The sequence below is a fragment of the Quercus suber genome, unplaced genomic scaffold (genome assembly GCF_002906115.3).
Source record: "Quercus suber isolate HL8 unplaced genomic scaffold, Cork oak 2.0 scaffold_689, whole genome shotgun sequence".
Taxonomy (NCBI): Eukaryota; Viridiplantae; Streptophyta; class Magnoliopsida; order Fagales; family Fagaceae; genus Quercus; species Quercus suber.
Window position 1 is genome coordinate 80,847 of NW_027070130.1, and position 22,841 is coordinate 103,687.

At 34.2% G+C, this 22,841-nt stretch overlaps 2 protein-coding genes across 5 annotated transcripts; one reads left to right on the top strand and one right to left on the bottom strand.

Moving 5' to 3' along the window:
* LOC112006643 (auxin response factor 8) lies at nucleotides 1–11,737 on the bottom strand. Of its 2 annotated transcripts, none has more exons than XM_065766189.1 (14): nucleotides 11,043–11,737; nucleotides 10,742–10,851; nucleotides 10,454–10,552; nucleotides 10,215–10,271; nucleotides 9,929–10,084; nucleotides 9,765–9,849; nucleotides 7,493–7,583; nucleotides 7,242–7,406; nucleotides 7,030–7,170; nucleotides 5,067–5,142; nucleotides 3,857–4,004; nucleotides 1,215–2,233; nucleotides 933–1,123; nucleotides 1–430 (listed from the first exon to the last, which is right to left on the bottom strand). In XM_065766189.1, exons 1-14 carry the CDS (start codon nucleotides 11,083–11,085, stop codon nucleotides 253–255), a joined length of 2,559 nt encoding a protein of 852 aa, XP_065622261.1. In that variant the 5' UTR covers nucleotides 11,086–11,737; the 3' UTR covers nucleotides 1–252. The 2 variants fall into 2 exon arrangements, with proteins under 2 accessions (XP_065622261.1, XP_023894716.1); XM_024038948.2 differs by having other exon boundaries at nucleotides 7,030–7,152; nucleotides 11,043–11,735.
* A 7,673-nt stretch (nucleotides 11,738–19,410) lies between these two features.
* On the top strand, nucleotides 19,411–22,468 carry LOC112006665 (psbQ-like protein 3, chloroplastic). 3 transcript variants are annotated; one of them, XM_065766192.1, is made up of 4 exons: nucleotides 19,411–19,838; nucleotides 20,577–21,266; nucleotides 21,808–21,910; nucleotides 22,395–22,468. In XM_065766192.1, exons 2-3 carry the CDS (start codon nucleotides 20,805–20,807, stop codon nucleotides 21,901–21,903), a joined length of 558 nt encoding a protein of 185 aa, XP_065622264.1. In that variant the 5' UTR covers nucleotides 19,411–19,838; nucleotides 20,577–20,804; the 3' UTR covers nucleotides 21,904–21,910; nucleotides 22,395–22,468. The 3 variants fall into 3 exon arrangements, with proteins under 3 accessions (XP_065622264.1, XP_065622263.1, XP_065622262.1); XM_065766191.1 differs by lacking the exon at nucleotides 22,395–22,468 and adding an exon at nucleotides 22,025–22,158; XM_065766190.1 differs by lacking the exon at nucleotides 22,395–22,468 and having other exon boundaries at nucleotides 21,808–22,158.
* The last annotated feature ends 373 nt before the right edge of the window (nucleotides 22,469–22,841 follow it).

Genomic DNA, 22,841 nt, shown 5'->3' on the forward strand with positions numbered 1-22,841 from the left:
TTTGCTAGAAATTCAATAGTTCTAATTTTCTTATCTAGGTAGTGAACTTATATTTTTCTCCATAAGAGTCAAACCCATTACAACTAGAGTCTTGGAAAAAGAGGTTGTACAACATACTTGCGAGCCAAACATAGGCAAATAGGCAGTGTCACACACCAAAACTAGTATATCCAATATTTGGATTTATCAGCGTGTGAAACTAGAAACAATTTCTGGGAATATATGTAATATGCTTTTATATTAACCGCAACCTCAGTACTCAAGCATGCCAAGAGATGGTAGCCCTGAGACAAGGTCTTGAGCTTCACCACTACTGCTATTCAGCCTTTGACCTCCTTGTGGGCTGAAGGATTCAACTGCTTGCTCTCCCAATTTATGGACATCCTCAGGTGAAAGTATCTTGATATACCAAACATTATTGACGAACGCCCTGCACACGGTCATTTGTAGTGAGTGCACAGAAATAGGTCTTGCCAGGCTGTTCTGAGAACCCATGGCCATGGCAATCATTTTATTCTGTTCTATATCATTAAAAAGTACCTTCATAGATAAACATATATATAACCAAGAGGTGAAGGGAAATAAAATCTAAAAAATTGTTGATAAACAATTATAATAAAGCAATTTCTTGAAATCCTCAAACCCACCTCTCTCAAAGAGGCGTCAATAAAATTTAATAAGCTCATCAGAATGCAATCACAAAGAAAGAAATTTCACCCAAATTAAACAAGTTTTACTTTGCCTTTTCAAGGAGATCATGGAGAAGGAGAAAGGGGAAAAGGAGTTTCATTCACAATCTAAATGCTGTCAGCAGAAACCCCATACATAACATAAAACCATTTCCAAACCATTTAATAGATCAAGGTTAAAACCAGAGAGAGAGGGACCCACAAAAACATCTAATCAAAGGGCTATCCATTATAAATACTTACTCCCAAGGGTCGTCTCCAAGGAGAAGCACATCATTCTCCCTGTCAACAAATACAAGCTGCCAGCCTGATCTAAGAGGGTCTTCAAACTTTCCCTCAATTCCAAACATCTCCGCCAGCTCCTCTCGCAGCTCATTATAGCTGCTGAACCGGGAGATGTCTAGTGAGCGCCCAACCGACCCTGTTTTATAAACCTATACAAAAACAGAGCATCATCTAGCCAAGACTATTAAGCAAGCAATAGTAATAATAAATTGAAAGACCTAAATAGCTTGCAGCTCATACCTTGACAAAAGTCTGAGATGGGGTTGGTGGGTCAACTTGCCCTGCACTGTTCAATAACTCAGAGGAGTCTTGCACTGAACCGTACAGAGAACTCTGAAATCCAGTATGCCCTAATGGCATTGAGGACACATCAGCATCAACTGATGTAGCAAAAGTAGACAGAGTGGCAGGGAGTAGAAGTCCAGATGAATCAATATTAACACCAAAAAGAGTAGGATTCTGAGAATCCGAGTTACAATTTTCTGGCTCTTCAGTACCATCTTTCCCAGGATAAGGTGAGTGTGACATTGAGTTGGCAAAAGCATTGACCTGTGAATGTGTATACTTTGGAGCCCATGATTGTTGGGGTAACTGCTCAGCTAGCATGGGCTGACCAACTCTGGAGAAGTTCAAAATATTGCTACTCCCTTCAGGACAAAGTGAACTGACCATGTTTTGTCTAGGGCTAATGGATGCTGAGAACTTTGTACTTGGATCCATGAAGTCCACCTTCACAAAAGATGAAGAAGGCACATTTGACTGCAGCCTCTGATGCAGCTGATCACTACGAATATGAAGTGTGTTCTGATAGGTATGTTGCTGTTGCGGTTGCTGTTGCCGTGCCTGATCCTCTTGTTGGTTGTTTAGTGATTGCTGTATAAGGTGCTGTGGCGTGTTCTCTGACAAAACTTGGGTTTGTGCCTGCAGGATATTAAGAGGAACTGCTTGCTGTTGTTGTTGCTGTTGTTGCTGCTGCTGCAAGAGTGAAGTATGGCTCCCTTGCTGTTGAAGATACTGGAAGGGCTGCTGAAATTGCATAACTTGGTGTCTTAGGAGATCTGCATTTCCTAGGTTCTGCATGCCAGCAGCCAACATGGCTTGGTACTGCTGATTAGGATCATTTCCGAGCAATGTTGGGTCCATTCTCTGCTGCATCCAGGGATACAAACCAACACCTTGAAAATTAAGGGAGTGAAGACCATGCTCTCCACTTCCCCCCCTTAGCCACATCATCCCGTTAGCTGCATCATCCCTGTTATCTGTAACAAGACCATGTGAAGAATAATTCATCTCCACACTAATTATGCTTAAAATTTCCATATACTACTAGCATGCACACAAAAAAAGGTTCACACACTAACAAACCAGTATTAAACTGGAAACGCATGTAGCCAAAACCCCCAATATATTCATTGAATAGGTATATAATTAAAATTATCACACCATTTTTCCACATGGACAATATGGATAAAAGGCACATTCAATGATCTTCCATTTTGTAATGTGAAGAACAAAGTAATTAATGGGAAAGAACTGCATTTAGGGCATCTGACAAGTTAGAGAGATTTTGGCAAGGTTGTATCTGAATGGTTCTCAAGTAAATTCCTGCCCTTGAAATTTATTATGAAACCCCTGAGAAATTGTAGACTTATAGCTTTCTTATAATAGCACATCAAGTTAGTAGGGATACTGCACTATTTTATCTATTAAGATTCTAATTAAAGTGGAGGTTCCATCACATAGCTCAATTTTTTACCAAAAAAATTGAAATTCCATCTCTCTGGTTTTCTAGACAAGCGTTTGAGGATATAACACATTGGAACATGGTATGAAACAAATATGAATAATTACATTTTTATACAAATGACTATGAACAAAATCATTGAGATGCAAGATCTGGTTGGTCTTGCTTACCATATTTTTTATAAATCAACAATTGGAGGTGGGGGGATTTGAACCCAAGATGTCTCCGTTAGAAACACCAAAAGGTACCAATTGAGCTACAAAGCTCTTGGAAACAGTCATGTTTATCGTATTTACATGTTAAAACTACTTTACTTGACAATTTTAGACATTAGAAATGTATTGTGCCACAAGGACTGTGTGATTACCTAAAATGCCTACTTAGTAAATTATTGAAAAAGAGTTCATAAACCACATATGGCTTGAACAAACTAGAATGTATATTTTCCAATACAATATTTAGCTTGGGTCTGTTTGAACGATACTCCAGTGGTTCTGGCAATTCTTGTGGTGCCTGGGCACTGGGGTTTGAACCCCACCAGCCCCCTCCCCCTATTTTTACCAAGCAAATTAAAATTTTTAAAAATAAATAATAAAAAAACCAATATGTAGCTTGAACCATTCTAATGCATACCTGAAGGCAAAAGTATCTGAACTAACATATTAAACCCATTTTTTTTCTATGACTGGGACACTAATTACACATGTATAAGAAAACTTTGTGCCTCTTTTTCATAAATTATTGACCAGGGTGCAAGAATGAATGATTATAACTTACGATAAGCACACTGTAAAATTTTTTAATGATTACATAACTTTCAAGTCTAGACAATCTGACTTTAGTCTAGCTTCATTCTATATGTGCACAATTTCTATCTAAACCTTGGATACAATTTTTAATCACAACTGGAGGACGCTGTTCAAGGGATCAACTCTTTGACCCAATTTGAAACTCAAATCTAGCCTTGCTTTGGCAAGAAATGTAAATTGTTCTCAATTTCGGCCACTTAGACTCAGCATCATAATTAAACCATACAAAAAGTTTTACCTGATTTCAAATCCAAAAATAATGGGGAAAGATAACAATAAAAATGAACACTCCATCACCAAAGTCATAAGTCGTTGAAAAGAATAAATACCATGCAAAGATGATACCCCAGGATGCCATGGGCGTTTCAGCCTGAGGGGAAACAATGACGGATACATGGGGAAAGTTGTTAAAGGTTCAATTTCCCATAAAGATACCCTTGGCTGCCTCTCGCCTGCTGTTGACTCATCCCAACCAACCTATACATGAAGCATGAAAGATAAACAAATAAACAAAACCACAGTGAGTTAGCATAAGTGATGGGCAAAAGCAGTTGTACCTGATACAGAACAGTACAACACACACACACACATATATAGAGAGAGAGAGAGAAAGAGAGAGAGAGCTTAGTATAAGCAGAAATAGAAATGAAGAAATAGTAAAACTTCATGACAGAGAGATACCAAAGTACGATCACTTTCAGTATCTTGGATCAAAAGTTCAAAAGGATTGGGAGATTAGAGGACGTGCCTTATAGAATAAGAGCAGAGGGATGAAGTGGAAAAATGCATCAGGAATATTGTGTGACCATAGAGTACCTATTGATAGAAGGGAAAAATCTATAAGAATGCTACAGAATGTTAGGCTGTTAAGAAGTAATATCTTCATACAATATGCGTAGCCAAATGAGAATGTCAAGATAGATGAATATAAATGGAATGAAAACGCTAGGATAGAAGATCTAAGGAATAAAGTCATCCATTCAAAGGTAACAGTGGCTCCTACAAAGGAAAAAAATGAGAAAGAGTCACTTGAGATTATTTATTCAAGTTCTTGGAATGGTAAAAGGTAGAGAAAGATGCGTTAAATAAGGAGATGACAAAGTGTATGACTTTAAATAGGATACAATATCGGAAAAGAATACACATGGCTAACCTTGATTGGTTGATGATGACCATTAGTTTACTCCAATTTAGTTGGATTAAAGCTTATAGTTGAGTTGAGTTCACAAAAGACCACGTGAAATGGAATATCACATAGCTTGCAGTAGTTGATTAAAGGAAGGGGAAAAAGGTGCAAAATGCATAACCAATGGAAATTGGCAGTAGTGGAACTAGACAGAAAGCCTTTAAAAAGTCCATACTGACATTCTTTCTTTTAAAAAATAGATTTACTAAGAAAAAATCTGGAAAGAAATTTCAAAAGCATTCTTTTCCTCCATAAGCACAACACAAGATATGAAGCTTAGTATTGCATTAAATAAAGAAATGGCATCTCAGAGAATGGCGAATATGTGCATGCTATGATAAAAGCCAAATTACCTTAACAGATCGCCAATGAGAATTTGGCCAACGAACAGGGTCCAGATCACTTATTCCAGTTATTGTACCCATGTACCTGACAAAAAACCCTTACACATCTGAAAACAGGAACATATAATATAAGTACAGGCAGCAGTCCCAAGCTGTCACACTATTGAGAGAGAAACAAGATGCAGTTAGCGTGCACTTTCTGGTGCGCACCAACCATAAACGTGATCAACTCGCCATAAACAAGCAGCAACATGCTAACGTGCTGTTTTGTTTCTGACAAGTGTTAAATTTTATTAGAAGAGCGCAAAAAAGGTGTGCCACCTTGGTAACATGCAAACAGCTGTTTACCAGTGTCTGTTTACCAGGATTGCTTGTAGGATATCATTATCTGATGACTGAGGAGTGCTAGGGACCATTTCTCCAACAAATTCTCCAACCATCACACCTCAAAGATGATGCTCGTGACTTTTAAAAAGGTAAAGTGGAATGGGTTAGTACTACTAGAGAAGAAGCGATGTTAGTATCAAAAAAATAAATAAAAAATAAGAAGTTGTCATCTACTTTCTCTAGATGTTTTACTAGGACAACAAAAAGATAGAAGCCTCTCCTCTCCCCCACTTTCTACCTCCAACTTCCTTTCATTTTGAAAGCCTCTATCTTCTCTTGGTCTCTCCCCAATGCTTTGTCTCAAAAATAATTCAGTTGCACTGAGGCAGTGTATCAGCCATCTAGATTTTTTTACTGGGACAGCAGAAAGTTAGAAGCCTCTCCTCTCCTCTACCTCCAACTTCCTTCCATTTTGAAGGCTTCTACTTTCTCGTTCTCTTCCGGTGCTTTTTTTATCATCTTCTGTATCTAGTCTCATACATGAACCATCCTTTGTCTCAAAAATAATTCAATTGCACTGAGGCAGTCAATCACCCATCTTGAGGGTTTTAAGTTCCTTACTTCAACGAGTGAATGATTGTTTCTCCATCAATAAATTATTATCATTCTCTCATACCTGCCCCATCCATCTTGTTTCAAGATTTTTTTGGCCTACCAGAGGGTTACTTAACCACAATATAATACTCATAAGGCTCTTGTTGATATCAAAATTGATCTTGTATTATAATTACAGCTATGCAAGAATATGCTACAACTTCAATCCCAAAGAGGGGCTTGAAGCAAAATTAAGCAGCATTAGGTGATAATCTTCCCAAACAAATAAAACACAACTCCCTCTCACAAGAGAGTGGCTATATTTTCCATCTATTACATGATTTCAAATAAGAGACATACACCAAGCTTTTGTAGGTGAATCTACTCCTAGTAGCAGAAGTGAAGTAAGTTGTATATGGAATTTTAAAAGAGAGACATGTTTGAAGCAAAGTAGGATTCATTTAAACCTATATAGGAGGAAGAAGAGACAACCGACCAAACTTGTGAGTTGTGACTGAAAAAGTGAAAATCTGCATGAATCGGTGAAATATGGACAATGAGATTTATATCATATATATTGTTACTTGTTTTTATCTTTGGTTTGCTAAGTATTCCATTCATGTTTATTAATTTATTTTTCAACTGGCTGTGACTGGTTGCATTAATTTTTATCACCACCACAGTACATTAGTCGTCTTGCTAAAGTGTGAAAGTTGGAACAAGTAAAGTGTTGCCTTGCACAAAATGCACTAGAAGTACAAACGCCTCCTGAACCTAGGTAGGGCCTGTTTTCTTAAAATCCCGGCTTACTTTCATCACCTACTTATGCTCAGCTTTTAAAGGCTTACTTTTTACTAATAAGTTCGCCCACCCAGCCATAACAAGAAACAGTACTTATGTGACAGAATGTCATACTGTGATTAAGATAGTCATCAAATGCCTTACCACGAGATAAGGGGCTTTAACAAATGAAATGCAAGAAACTCATAGACAGGAGACCATTATCCTATGATAGATGAAATATGTCATTGAAAATTAAGTACTAGCTTACCTTCTGACACTTGACTCTTCAGTCTCAAAGAGCATCCGGAAGCGCATCCCAACTGATACTCGTGTGTGAAATACAGCTTTAAGATATTTTGAAAAGGGTACGACAAACTCAGATGGACTAGCCCTGTACATGATAGAAGAGCTAAAACAAGCATTACAGAAGAAAAGACAATGTTAACCATTACAGAAGAAACTTTGAGAATTGTTTGTCACCGTGGGTTATAAAAAACTGTAAAACAGCTATTCGTTGAAGCAGCATGAGCAGCAGCAGCTAGGAGTCCAATATGCATGCTATCACTTGATAAAACAGATGATGGCATCACAGTTTGTGGACGAGTGGCACGGCGAATTCCCAAAAGAAGCTGATTTTTTTCATTCCTGGTGATAGTAATTACCAAGAAAACTTGTGATTCCAATGCATAAAACAAAAATCAAGGCAGGAATAAAGTGTAGGAAATATATACCAGATAAAGAGAACAGAATCCCCTGCAACAAGTCTTTTGGCACTGACAAACACGCTCCAGCCTGTAGTAAGAAGATGCCGTTTTGGCTGTCCTGAAAGATGTGCAAGAAATATAAAGTGTCAGGTTACTCAGAAAATCACCGGCTACACTATTTAACAGACTATTAGCATACATTCTACACAAATAAGCAGTGCACCTAAGTCGTTCAGAGCTTTCTCAAAATGATCAAATATCAGCTCTCCTAATACTTACATTTGGAAAAATGTATTGCTTTTCTATCTAAAATGATTTAAGAAACACACCCTCATGACATACAGTGAACAATCCTTTAAAATTCCCTTTCCACATGTTCACAAGTTTTAAAAATTGTTAATGTTTTCCAACCTTCCCCAAATGTAATTATTGATGGCTTGAACCGCTAGGTCTCTCTTATTGGCTGTCCTTAATGTTCCTAGACATCAGGGACACCAGTAATTATGTCGAAACACCTCAATGGGAGTTCAGCTTGAAGACAGAGATATCTAATTCCTGACACTTTGCAGTGCAAAGACCAATTCCACCATTTACAACAACCATAACCGCAATTGTCGGTTATGGTCAATATTCTCTCCTCCCTGAAAACAGTCAGTACCAGGTGTTCAAAAAACTAAGGGTCCATTTTCCATCTCAAAGTCGAATGGAGTTCAGTTGTCATTGTCAATCAGCCTCTGCTTCTCTCTCACCGTCAATCGGCTGCTGGTTCTCTCATTGTCAATCTAATCCACCTTTGTCCTTGAAGACCAACAAAGATAACCAATAAAACAGCAAATTCTTGTGTCCATTGTGCCAGTTTCTGCCTCTATCGGTCAGTGATTGGTTTTATATGTTAGAAAACTGACTTTCAGTGGAAGAAATCCCTCAGTACCAACTAATTTACACCCCAGCTGTCACTTCGTCTTCTACATATAGAACAATGTACTTCATGATTGCCTCAAAAGTTGTAACATATTCTTCCATCTGTACCTTTTTTCTTCATCATGGAATTAAAGCTTCAGACACTTTGATATACACCTTTCTCCACTGGGGCCATGAACAAGGCATTTATCACATCCCAGTGGTGAAAAGCAAGGTTGGTTTGTTGCAAAGCAAAATTGTTTGTAACAACTAACAAGATTATTAAACAACTGACTAGAGCAGTCAGTTTTACATCTTCAGGGATCTATGTTTTTCCATTCATCCATCTTAACATTCTCCTTTCAACTAAACTCATTTTATAAATACGGTACTTCTTAATAGCCCAACATTCAATACCGTAGAGCATAGATAGTCCTAAAGCAGTCTTATAAAACTTTTCCTTTAACTTAACAAGTATTCTAAGATCACACAATACTCCTGATGCGCTTATCCACTTCATCTATCATGTTGGGCCAGGTAAGAAGACACACTAGGTAAGGCAATATCTGTGAAGCACGTTCATTGAATGAACAATCCAATAAGAATTTCAAGAGCATCCAGAAGCTCTTGTGAGAAGCTTAAAGTCAATACTAGAAGTTGCAACTTCATGAAAACTGCAAACATGTGACCATTGCCACAAAAATGATGAGCAGTCCAACAAAAAATCTTTTGGTTCTTGAGCATCAGTGGACTTGCATTTCAAGCAGACAATGCCTTAGATATTCCAGGCAAGTTCTCTAGCCTACCAGAAATTTTTTGTCTGAAAAAAAATATGGATGTTTTTCTTACAATACAACAGCTTACCCAACAGATAGTCTTCAAAGAAGGAAGATATTATCAATGATCTTACATTGCTTGAAGAAGAGAAATAAACAAGAATAATGGACGTGTTTTTCCTTGCAAGGACGAGAAAGACAAGATAAATAATGGATTGAAGTTTTCATGAAAAAAGTGGAGCATTACAGATGAAATTAGTAGATTCAACTTCTAAAAGGTTTCAAGCTTCAACAAAATTTATTTTGAGAAGTCATGAAAAACATACTTCTGGTAGATTAGTGAAAGAATGGCACAAGTTATTACAAGATTGAAAGCTGACCATCTTATCACTGCAACCAGCATGATTCCTCCAGTGGTATACTAGATTAAGACATGACACTTTTTTATATAATCCTAACCAGAACTAAATTTTACAACATAACATCTTCCTTATTTTTTGCAGAAAAAAATACATTTAACAGATTACAAGCCCACAAAACACCATCAAAGGATAAATTCTCTACTCCCCCCACCCTCCAGTGGGGAAAATAAGAACAAGTAGACAACAATGGATCAAATTTACCTCGAAAAATATGCCTAAACTTCCACTCGACATCATGGAGATCCCTTGCAATAAGTTCCTGAGCTGGTGGCTGCTGTGAGAAATCCTGCGCGGCCAAAAGAAAAGGGAAATGCAACAGCATAGCTTAGAGTCACAACAAAAAGAAGTAGGGTAAAGTACACTACCAACGGAGGGAAAACTTTCTCAGCGGCACGACGAGGAACGGAGAACCCTCCATGGGTACTAGTGTCACTCGCAGTCAATGTCTTGCAAAAATAATTGGTGGGCTGCTTGCTCGGAATCCCCAATTCCATAGGGAGAAAGGTATCCTTCTGCTCTTCCTATATGCCCCATTGAAAAGCAAGTTTGCAATTCCATTCAAAACAAGTTAGAAAACACTCCCGAGGAAAAAATTAAAGAAAACTACTTTGAAAATATAAAAAGACTTAAAAGCAATAAAGTCAGGTATACCAGCGTCAACGGCTGTAATGTCATTTGGGCATATACTTCATCCGTTTCCACATCTGCCTGAAACCCCATAAATAAGCTATCATTAACTTAAAATTCCCAATTCAAAGTGAGTTTTGTACCCACAACTTTACTCTCCACCCATTCACCCACTCTTATGCAAGAATGAAGTATCATTCAAATATTAATGTAATTTTTTACAAACCAAAAACAAGAAGAAGAAAGAGGGAAAAAGAACAGACATGCATTGTGACATTGTGGAGTTGACACATCAACTGGGGCGGCAAGCTCGGGTAATTCGGAATATGCCCATCAATTTCTTTGTTAGTAGAGGCAGCAACCTACAACAACCATTACAACTTCACTTCACTTCACTTTTTAATTTCATTTACTCTAAATCATACTTATATGTCATCGAAACAAAAATAACCTAACTAACTAACTAACTTCTTTGCAAATTTAGCACCCATATTAACTAAAATATGACAGACTCTTCAAAATTTAAAATTATAAATTCAAAAAAAAAGAACCTGCTCGCTATGACCCTGAGGAAAGTAGACAACACGAGTCCCCGGAGTTGGAAGGGACACCAGCGGTCCAGCGCATGCGTGCCATAGCTCCGAATTTAAGCACTTCTTTTCTGTTCCCCATTTTTTATATTTTTATATATTAATAAAATAAAATAAAAACCAAACAAATAATAATATTTTTATTTTTAACTCCAAAAAGAGAAAAACAATAATAATTCTAAAAAGAGAAATATGAAAATGACATGAAAATAAAATAAAATATACACATATGAGTTGTTGTAAGAGATAGATAGATAGATACCTTCATGATCCAGCTGAGTCAACCCCGATGTTGAAAGCTTCATATCAAGCTTTTTTTTTTTTTTCTTTCTAATTATAGAATTTTTTTTTTAATATACATAACCCTAAACCTCCCTCATAGACATACCAACTACAATTAATTTCACTCTTTTTTTTTTTTTCCTAAAGAAAAAGAAGTTAAAGAAGAAGCTTGTGAGCTGAAACTCAAGCCATTGCTGAGCGATTCAAACCATAGTCGCTAAAAAGCGAGGTTTGTACAGTAGCAACTAAACAAAAGGAGAAAAAGAAAAAAGTAATAAAAGATTTGAGAGAGAGAGAGAGAGAGAAGGAGGTAAGTAATTTCACGCGAATTGAGAGAGGAAAAGTGAAGGATCCGTAACTCCATTCTCCATAAATGAACGGAGCACGTGGCTCGAGATCACAGCCATGGACGAAAGCAAAGCTTAAAAGAGAGAAACTGAGTTTTGTTTATACTTGCACTGTTGAGCAAATAGAAGGCCCTATCGCTATCGATTTAGAGAGAGAGAGAGAGAGAGAGAGAAGATTTTTTGGATTCTTTGAAATTGAAATTGAAACTGACTCACTTCACTCACTCACTCACACTCAGGGACACAAACAGTAACAAGAGAGAGAAAACGGAAAAGGAAAGGTAGTAGGTGCTTTCGTTCTTATAAAGAGAGAGCGAGAGAGGGGTCCGGAGAAAGCTGGAGGAGAGAGAGAGAGAGAGAGAGAGAGGAATCAGAGCCGTTGAATAGAACCGTACAAGTGAATCAAGGAGCGTTGATTAGTGATGTGACAGTAGGCATGTGCCACCATCCTTGCAGGGGGTCCTTGTCAGAGTACGGATTTTTTTGTTTATACAAAAATTAAAATTAAAATTTTTTTTTTAAAAAAAAGGAAAATTTGTACACGCACAGTGAAAGCGTGTCATCCGGAAGGAGGTGAGCGACTTGCTACTTTGGAAGATGATGTGTGCGTGTGTGAGAGAGAGTTTGGACTAGTCTACTTGTAATAAGTGAACGCATGGTAATCTTTTTTTTTTTAATTTTAAATAGACTAAAAAATTTGCAAAAAAATCTATTACCGTAAACAAATGCAAATTTTTTGCCACAATTTTCTGTTAACGATGGAAAAAATAATAAGATCATATAAAAGTGACATGTAATCAATCACAATTTACTATATAAGAATGTTATAGTAACAGTTGTAAATTTGTTTGTAATACTAGAAAACTTATAAAAAATTTAGGACAATCTTACTTACAAGAGATGGGGGGGAGAGGGCAGAGAGGTTAGGGTAGAATATATCATATACACGGTCCTGATAAGATATTGGGTTGCTAACACATGTCAATTTTGGATAAATGGTAACATCCTATCAGGTTTAGTGCACGTGAGACCCAAGCCAAAGGGTTATTTGTTATTGTTATTTAAACAACAGTTTTCAGTATTTAAACAACATTACATATTTTTTCATACATTTTTTCACTCACACATATTTTTAAAAAATATATTTAAAAAAAAAGTTACTAAAAATCTCTTACCAAAGAGCCCAAATTACTAAGACACAACAAATGATCCATTAATGGTTTAGGGAATGAACAGTCCTCCCTAAATATAAGGAGATTGATGAGGGGTGTTTTTCTTTTTTAGTTTTCTCCCTAAATTACTACCTTACCTTACCCTGTTATAAGGCAACTGATACGATTCTTGTCCAAAATACAGTTGCTTAATTATCTTATAATGTATAATTAAATTCAACTAGATGATTAAATGAACCGTGCAATAATTGAGAAATGTAATTGTAACTATAGAATTAAATGTAATTAGTATTAAGTTTTATCCAAAATAGCACAAACTGTACCGTTTATTATTTTTTTCCTGAGATGCACAACTTTATAAAGTTATCTTTCTCAAAAAAATAATTAAATAAATAAAGTTATTTACTTATTTTTAGGTATAAGTGTATCTTTTTATACTTTCAGTAAATTAGTAAAAGCAACAAGTGTGACGACAAGTAGGAATTCCGTAAAAAGCAACAATTTACGGTTCAAGTCCACAGTTCAACTTCTATAATAATAATAATAATAATAACATTCTCTATCAATCACCTCTCTCAAACCATACTGAAGTATAAGTTTTGTGTATTATGTACAACTTCCTTTTTTTTTTCTTTTTAATTCTAACTGCATATTATTTATTAATTTATTTTTCTTTATATAAAATTTAAGAAAATAACAATATACCCTCTAACCATGTAAGGTGTAACTATGTATGAGTTGGTATAACTTATTTTGACATTTTAGATTTAAAAAAAAATGGTAAATGTACATCTTTTTTAAAATTACATCACAAATCATCAAAAAATTTAATTAAAATCATGAATTTCTAAATATTTTCAATTCACGTGCTTAATGCACCACTATTTAATTAAAAGTAACAGGAAATCATTTCATATTAAATCATAGGACCTCTAATAAATTATATAACAAATTTTAAACTATACAATAATCAATTGTTTAGTTATTGTCACTAAAATATATTCAATAAAATTACGTATTATATAAGCTCATGTCCAAATCATATCATGTCATATACTATATAATAAAAACTATGTTATACAGCTTGGTCAATTTGGTACAATGAATCTATCTACCAAACACCAAGCTAGATCTGGAACTTTGCCTCAAATCTTCTTCTAGATTATAAAGACACTTCTAATTATTTCCTTCATGGGCCAACAACATGTGAGTTAAGCTAGAAAAGACCTCCAGCTGGGGTTTATAAAATAGATGTTAATGAGGCAACATTGAAAGATGGGAGGAAATCAAGTGTAGGAGTGATCATAAGAGATTTCAAGGGTGAAGTTGCAACTGGGCTATGTAAGTTACTCCCAAGCAACTATATGGTTTTGGAAATAAAAATTATGGCTGGGGAAACTAGAATCCTACTAGCAAAGGAAATGGAACTTCAGCAAGTTATCATTGAGTCAGATTCACTCTCAATTGTTCAAAACATTTTATCAAAGGAAGTCAATGGGGAAATCGGCCATCTTGTCCAAGGAAATCTCAGTCTTCTGGATTTCTTCAAGCTGGAAGATCAAACACCTAGAAAGGGACTATAACAAGGTTGCGTATGAACTTGTTCATTTTGCTAGATGTAATGAGACTTGCTAGGTTTGGAAGGGGGTTTCTCCTTCGATGGTGACACCTCATCCACCTGGATTGTCTCTAAAGTTGTAGCTTTTCCATGTCCTTGTTGTACTTCAATTTCAGTGATATATACCAGGTTTCTCATTAAAAAAAAAAAAAAAAAATTGTGTCATACATATTGTGGTTGTGCCTAGTGATCTCTCTCTCTCTCTCTCTCTCTCTCTCTCTCTCTCTCTCTCTCTCTCTCTCATGTCATAAAAATGATCTATAAGTACATTGAAATAATCAACATAGTTTCTACAAGTTATTGTTAAAGTTCCAAACTTTGCTCTGAGTGAAATTCTTATACCAAGAGTTTTTAGAAATTTAAAAGATGTTTCATTATTAATTTTAATAATCTACCATAATTTCAATGATTATGCCAATTGGATGACCTCTCATTTTATCTTTTATAATTATTTTTTTACCCTTTGTTTCTCTTTATATCATATGGATCTTAATGAATACATTAAAAGTATCAACATAGTTTGCTCAAAATGTAGCTTAAAGAATTTATTTATGTATTTTAAATTATTTTAATAATTTATTATGAATTTTTGTTATAATAAAAACTTTACTCTACACAATATACTTCGTTATATAACTTAAAATAAATATTTTTCTTTCATGTTACTATATATTTTAGTGTTCAATTTTAGTTATATTATTGAAATATTTGATTTTGTTTATATATAATTTTTTTAGTGAGCCATGTATCCATCTCACAAGTATAATTTTTTTTTTAAAAAAAGTTAACGAATGATTCAAATTTCAAACACTAGTTCTATGTGTAAAAAGAATTAGGCAATGCCATGACTCATAAGACTTTTTTTTAAAAGACATAAGACTCATGACATCATATTAAGGTAAATTTAGTTATTGAAGTTTAACTAAATTGAAATTATATTCGTAACTAAAATATAAATGCATCCAATAAGCAAACCTAGCCAAAAACATTGGAAATGAATAGATAACAAATTTTAACAAAACAAAACCCTCATTAAATCTTACACAATGAAATACGTACTGTAATATATAATTTAAGGACAAAATTTAAATCTAACACGACTTAAAATATCAAAATGCCTTTTGAATATTTCATTTTTAGAATAAATTGCGAGTCTACACCCTTAAAATTTGAGATAATTTTGATTTTGATTTTAGAATTTCAAATTTTAGATTCATACCATTAATGTTACATATTGTTTGATATTAAGTTATTCGATCACTGTGTTGTAGTGAGGTGTTTGAACACTATTAAAACTATGTCAAATATTATTTTGACTAAATTGCATTTTACTCCTTTAAATTTTGGGTAATTTTGATTTTCTCCCTAAAGTTTTAAAATTCAAATCCATAAAATATCATTTTGAATTGAGGAGACACTTAATAAACACCTAATCACAACACATAGATGAAAGAGTTTTAATTCAAACAATATACAATGTTAGGGATGCATATCTAAAATTTGAAATTTTAAGGTGTGAATTGCAATTTTTTTGTATTTTTGTGAAGAACACCTTACTCAAAAATATAATTGTCTTAAGCAAGATCTAAAAACGATAAAAAGGCTAGACAATTGCATTTGAAAATTCAAATATCAAGCTCTTTTTTTTGGAAGAAAAATATGTAGCTTTATTAAGAAGATGATAAGTAAATAGCATCTTGAATCACAAGCCTTTATTTAGGTAGAAATTAGATTTAAAATAAATTGTTTCTTTTGTTTTATATTTCTTGTTTCCATTTAATGGTAAATGTACTTGTAACAAACAATAGGAAATGGACATGAGGAGATGCATGTGAAAAGCACCATAACCACTTATTATTTTTCCGTATTTTTAGAACAATCTAAAAGAAAAGAAAAATGACAAGCACCAACTTTGTCAATTTAGTAGAAAAGCAATAAGTTGGTGGGCATAAATGTGATGCCAAATAATGCAAGAGTGAACATGAATGTGTACGAAGTTTCGTTCAACTTGTTTATCAAAAAAAAGTTTCGTTCAACTTGACTACTTGAGGCTGGAGCTGGATAGTAAAGGTGTCAAGGTTTGGCTGGATGATCAGATTTGACCAGACTATTAACATATTGCGGTTTCAAATTCAAGGGACTACTTTTTTAAGCTTTATTGTCCTTTTTTAAGTGCAAGTTTTTTTTTTTTTTTTTTTAACAAAAAGCAATGCCATTTAGAAAAATCCCCCTAATATTTGCCCGAACCCTCACCTAAGTTTGGGCTTGATACTCTTAGGCCCAGTCGACTTATCCCATTAAAGTTTTTCTTTTCATGTGCAATTTTTATTTTTAAAATGTACTTTCTTACTTAATTTTTTTTTTATTTATAATTCAATAATTAAGTTGAGAAGGTTTGAATTTTAAATATTTCAACTGAGCTACAATTATTGGCTCTAGACACTTTCTTGCCTTTTGTTAGTTTAATACTTGTTGTAACTAAAATATGTGAGTGTTTTGCTTTTGTTTAAAAATTAAATAAAGGGCAAATTACAAATTACCTACCTATAGTTTGGTTAGAATTTAAATTGTCTACCCATGATTTGAAATTTGACACTTTATCCACCTGAGTTTCTGTTAGGCTTCCGTAACCCACCCCTCAATTTTATGTTAAAAAAACACATTTAAACACAAAAATATAATATAAAACGGATCAAAAAACTAGGGTTTAAAATTTTACAAAAGATGGATGAACATCAAATTAAAAAAATATAAATTAAATATTAGAACTTCTCTCAAAATAATTTATAATAGCAAACACTAAGCCTTTTGTGACAAACCCATCAAAATGAAGCAAACTTCCAGTGTTAGCCTAAAAGATAAACCAAAAAATATAAATAAAATTGAAAACATTGCATGAATCTTGGTTGGGTTTTTGAGAGAGAGAGAGAACTTGAACTTCAATGAAGACATGACAAGGCACTAGGGACAAGATGATATTTGGGTAAGATGATAACAATGAAGAAGTCAATATATTTTCTACACTTTTGGTTGATCTTGATTAGGATTAGGATTCGGAAATAGTGATATTGATTGTTGGGGTGTGGAGTCCTTTCCGGAGGAGTATGTAATTTTAATGCCCACAACTCTTGCCCATCTTCTCTCTCTCTCTCTCTCACACACACACACACACACACACACACACACAGAGCAACCCACGGTAGGAGTAGATCAAAGCAGGTGGTGGTGGTGGTGTGGTGGTTGGCTTTGTTTGGTTTTGATAAGGGTTTGATGCAAGTTTTGTGGTTTTGATGAGTTTTTCAGGTGGGTTTTGTTGGCTTTGGGTTTTTGATGGTGAACCATGGCGGTGCTGTTGTGGCGGTTGGGTTTGAGTTTGTTTGGTTTTGATGGGTTTTGTTGGCCTTGGGTTTGTTAGGATTCTAATGGGTGGTGTCGTGGTGGTGGTGTTATGGTGTTTGGTTTAGGGTTTGTTCATTTTTTTTTATGGAGTTTTTGATGTGGGTTTTGTGATTGTGATGTGATTTTTTATGTAGGTTTTGTTGGGTTTCTGACGGTGGTACTATAATGTTGTTATATATGGTTGTGTTGTGGATTTGTTGTATATGGTGTTGCTATGGTGGTATACTGCCATATAGAGGTCTATGTTGAGAGGAGAGAAAATAAATTTAAATGAAGTAAGAAAAAGAGTATTAAGGCTGATTTGTGAGCATAAAAAACATGGTTAGCTAAACTATAAAAAATAGAGTTTTTTGGATTAATTTAGCTATTAATTTGAGGATATTGATGTGAATGCTCTTATAAGTTTTATGTACATTGTATAAAATTTTGTCTTCTAAAAAAATAAAAATAAATGAGGAGAGAGACAAAATTCAGCACCCTAATTGTTGAATTACTAAAAAAAAAGGCATCTTTGGTGCCAATTTTGAAAGAGAATAACGGGACATAATAGAGAGGAGAGAGAAATGTGCCAGTGTCTTGAAAATGGAGAAAGAATAGAGAAAATTGAGAGAGAAAAACCATACACACATAATAGTAACTATAATGAAATTGAAAATGCAATTCCACATTATCTTTAACATATATAAATACCAACAAAAAAAATTTACAATGTATTAGCAAATATTTTTTGGATTTAGATTCTCTAGATTTCATAGAGTACTCTACATTTTCTTAAATCTTAACCACTCTTTAATGATTTAATAGTCTAGATTATGACATGTCAACATTCCACTAATAATATTTTTAAAATAATAAAATAATGTTGCAAATAAAACAATTAAGATTATTGTTAGTGAAATGCTAACATGGCAGAATCTAGACCATTAAATCATTAAAGAGCAGTTAGGATTTAAAAAAAATCTATTTGATAGAGTACCTTAGGAAATTTAGAGGATCTAAATCCATATTTGTTACATAACATATATACAATAAATTATTTTCCAAGTAATAAACACAAACATAATAAAAATTAGAGAATCAAGAAGATTACTACAATTTTGATACCAAGCAATGGATTATAAGAATTATAGAGTGACACTTGCACCAAACAAAAAAAAAAATCATAAATAAACAAAAAAGAACAACGATACAAAATAAAAAATTCATATATTGTAAGTATTACAATATATTATGCTAAATACTAACAGAGCTTACAATACACTTTTTTTTTTCTCTCTCCAATCCGTTTATGAGTACCAAATAAACATACTATACAAATTTGTTAGAAATAGTGACACTTTTAATTTCTCTCTCCTCTCTTTTGCAAAATCAGCACCAATAGTGCCGAATTTTGCATCATTCAGCACCAAAAAAAAAAAAAAAAAAAACTTTGTATAGTGCACATAAATCTTATAAACTTGTATTTTAAGCAATAATTTGCCAAAAAACTCTAAATTAGGGACTAAAATGGTAATTTACTATTTTATATTTGGGTTAATTATAAATTACACATCTGAATTTCGAGGTTGTTTAAAAATTCACCCCATGATTAATTTATGTTGTTAAGCGGCACATGTGTTTACTAACATATTTTATTTTTGTCAAATCAACCCCAAAGGTACCGTTTCAGTGAAGACCAAGAGCTGACCTAGCTGTAATATGACTCGTAAGCTCTGGTCTTGTCCAGTTACAGTGGAGGCATGGAGAATGATTGATTTTTTTTTTTCATAATTCTCATTCCATGATTTATGTTTTTTTTTATGAGTAAATGGAATCGAGTAGATAATTTGAGAAAAATGATGGAAAAAGCAAAACCTCTGGCTACAAATTCCATACTGCTTTGGTGTCAACAAAATTAAAAATCACCACATTAAAACCAGTATTTGCACTCTTAAAACTGACTTACAAATTGCCTAGCTTTAAAAAAGAAAAAAAGAAAAAAAGAAAAAGAAAAAAAGAAAAAGCCTTTTAGCTCCTGTGAACCCAGACGGCCAGACCTCCCTAACCCAGGAGTTAATGTTATCCTCTGCTCCCAAAAAAAAAAGGACTCCATTAATCATCAGTTTGAATTATCACTCTCACTCACATCATCTATTCTAAAATTAAATAACAAATAAAACACCGAAATCCTCTTTCACTGTCAGTTCTCAACAGCCAATAGGCGCTCTCTAATCTAAGCCAGCCGACTAACCAAGTTACAGGTACAGGCTCTTTCTGTCTCTAGTCTACCCACTTCTATCACACCTCAAAATTCAGGGAACTTCTTACATATCGTTTTCTTGTTCTTTACTTACTTGTTACCTATTTTTTTTGAAATGATAGACAATTTTGTTGTTGTTGTTGCTACATTTGAACTTTAACATTAGGAAGAAGATACTGATAGATATTTACAATACATTGATATTGTAAAGTATAGGCAGTACTAGGAAGAAGATACTGATTGTGGTTGTGTTTGTTAAGAATAGCTTGCCTTGGTGTAAGGAATCCAAGCATGGGTGGACAGTGGACTTACCCTATATTTTTTTTTTTTTTTTTGGGGAAATATTATTAGTTCAAAATAAAAATGTAAACAAATTGATTTTAAAAAAAAAAATACCCAAATAAGATATTATAATAAATTACAATTTTCAAGATATATTGGATTCATTTCTTATATGAATTGATTATTAAAAACAGTTTTAATGTTTTATTCATTTGAAGATAACGTAACTTTGATCTATGTGCATCATTTTTTTAAAGAAAGCAGATGTCACCCAGACAAAAAAAAAAAAATGCATGATGATTTTGTGTTCTTCAGCCCTCTATTGTAATGTTATTTGTAGTACTTTCTTATTCTATATGTTGTAAGAACAAAGCATATGATGCTAGGAAGGAATATAACAAGAGTCTTTGGTTTTTCTAAGATAACTAAATGCTCATATAATCATGATCTTTTGCAGGAGGGTGTCGGAGACAGATAATTGGAGGTTTCAGTTGAAAAGGAAATAGGAAGTCTGAATTCCATCTTTTAACCATTTTCTCTATAGATTCTTTCTCTGATAATTGAGTGCCATAAAGGTTGCTTTTAACAAGCATTTCTTTAAATCCTTGGTCCATTCTGGAAATTGAAGTAATAGATATAGATAACGATTATTATACCCAATTATCTTGTCAAAATTCACAAGAGGATGTCATTTACACCATTGGTCTTTCAACCCAACCTATCATATTATCCTCCAACCTTCACCTGCTGTTCAAAACCCTGTTTTAGGTCGAGAGAGATGCCCCAGAAGGTCCTTGGATCTAATTTCAGTAGAAGAAGAGTAGGAGGAATAGCAGCAATGGTGTCGATACTATTGGCACAAGAAGTGATTTTTGGTCAAGAGGTTGCAGAGGGATTTGAACTTAAGATGGTAGCACCTGGTCAAACATTTGAAGAGGCAATGAGTGAAATCAGAGGTCATGCACAAGCTTTGTTACAAATAAAATCTCTAATTGAGTCAGAGTCATGGGGCGAAGCACAAAAGGTCCTAAGGAAGAACTCAGCCTACCTGAAACAGGACATATATACCATAATCCAAGGCATACCTGGAAATGAGAGGCCCCAACTAAGGAAGCTGTATTCCAATCTCTTCAATAATGCCACCAGGGTAATGTTACTTACACATCATCTTTATGTATCATGGAATTGGAGGACTTTTTCATTGGGATGCTTTTTGTGGCATTGATTTTAAGGTGATAAATGCCATATCCCCCTAGATTTCTGCTTTCCACATAATCTTCATATTTCTACCCACTAGATATATTCTATAATAGTGATCGTAAGTATTCCTAGTATTTGGATCATCCACTTAGATTGAAATTGAAATTCACAGGTTCCATCAAGTCAAATCAATGATTGTACGGCCAAAAGAGAGTAGTTTTCAATAAACCATTGCATGGGAAGTTTTTATTTATGTTAATTTTCATAGGAAATGTTACTCTTTCTGATACTGTTTTGACAGGTTTGTTCCTTTTGGTGACAATTTTGCTCTTACAAGAAGTTTATCTTTTTTTTTTTTTGAAAAAAAAAAAGGAAGAAGAAGATTCTGCTCTTGCTGAAATAATGTTCTAGCTAGCCAAAATAAATAAATAAAAGGAAATTATTAATCTTTGGAACTGACAATTGTTCATGTTTAATGTACATTGCAGCTAGATTATGCGGCAAGGGACAAAGATGCATCACGTGTCTGGCAGTGCTATGATAACATTGTTGTGGCCCTCAATGACATTTTATCTAGGATATAGTCAGAAGGTGCTTTTCCTTTTTCCTTCTTTCCTTTTTTAAGATTCTTGTCCTTTGAAATATGAAATAATGGGACCTTAAACTGGTTTGTCTAAAATGAGCTCATTTTGGCTAGACTTGTAGGATTCAGAGAGATATGTCTGATTGGTCTTGTCAAAAACATGCTATAATAGGGGTGTTACCTTTTTGTAAAAGCTAAGCCTTGAAAAGAATATTATGAAATTTGGCCTGCCGAATTATTGGTTGGTATGATGGTATCTCATATCTGTTTTGCCAACTGCCTGTTTTGTAAGCTGTAGGAATTGATTTTGTCAATTTTATGTGACTATAAACTAGCTGAACAAGGATCCTCACCTATAGATTTGGATTTTGGGCCTAGCTGAAAAATGATATGCACAAGAATAACAAGGACATGATCTGGTCCAGTTTTAATAACAATTTATGATCTTTATATAAATTTTTTGTTCTGTTACTAATTTTGATTTTGACACAGATAATTACAAGTTCCTCTTTAGAAAAATCAAAGTACTGATGTAGATTGCTATTAGTTCGTTGATCATAACTGGCGTAAGAGTAGTATCCTAGCAAAACAACATGCATTGCTATTTTGCTATGAAGGGTTGCTCGCAACCTCAGATGGTCCACCTTAAGTTCCAAAATGTGAAAGAAAATGCTATCTTGAGCTCAACAGAATACAAAATGAGGATAACAACTAAGAAGCATCGTTTGTGGGACAAAATGGCTAATCAGTGACAAGGTACCACTTTTATAAGTGACAAATGTGCCAACTTGCTCATGTACTTATGCACAATAACCACATTTGTCACATGGTGCCAGATAAAGCAAAGCAGGGGCGTTAGCATTGGTGGGTATTTTTCCTAAGGCTCTACCAGTGATCAATGGGGCCATGGCCTTGGTCTAACTGGTTTACAAAGATGGG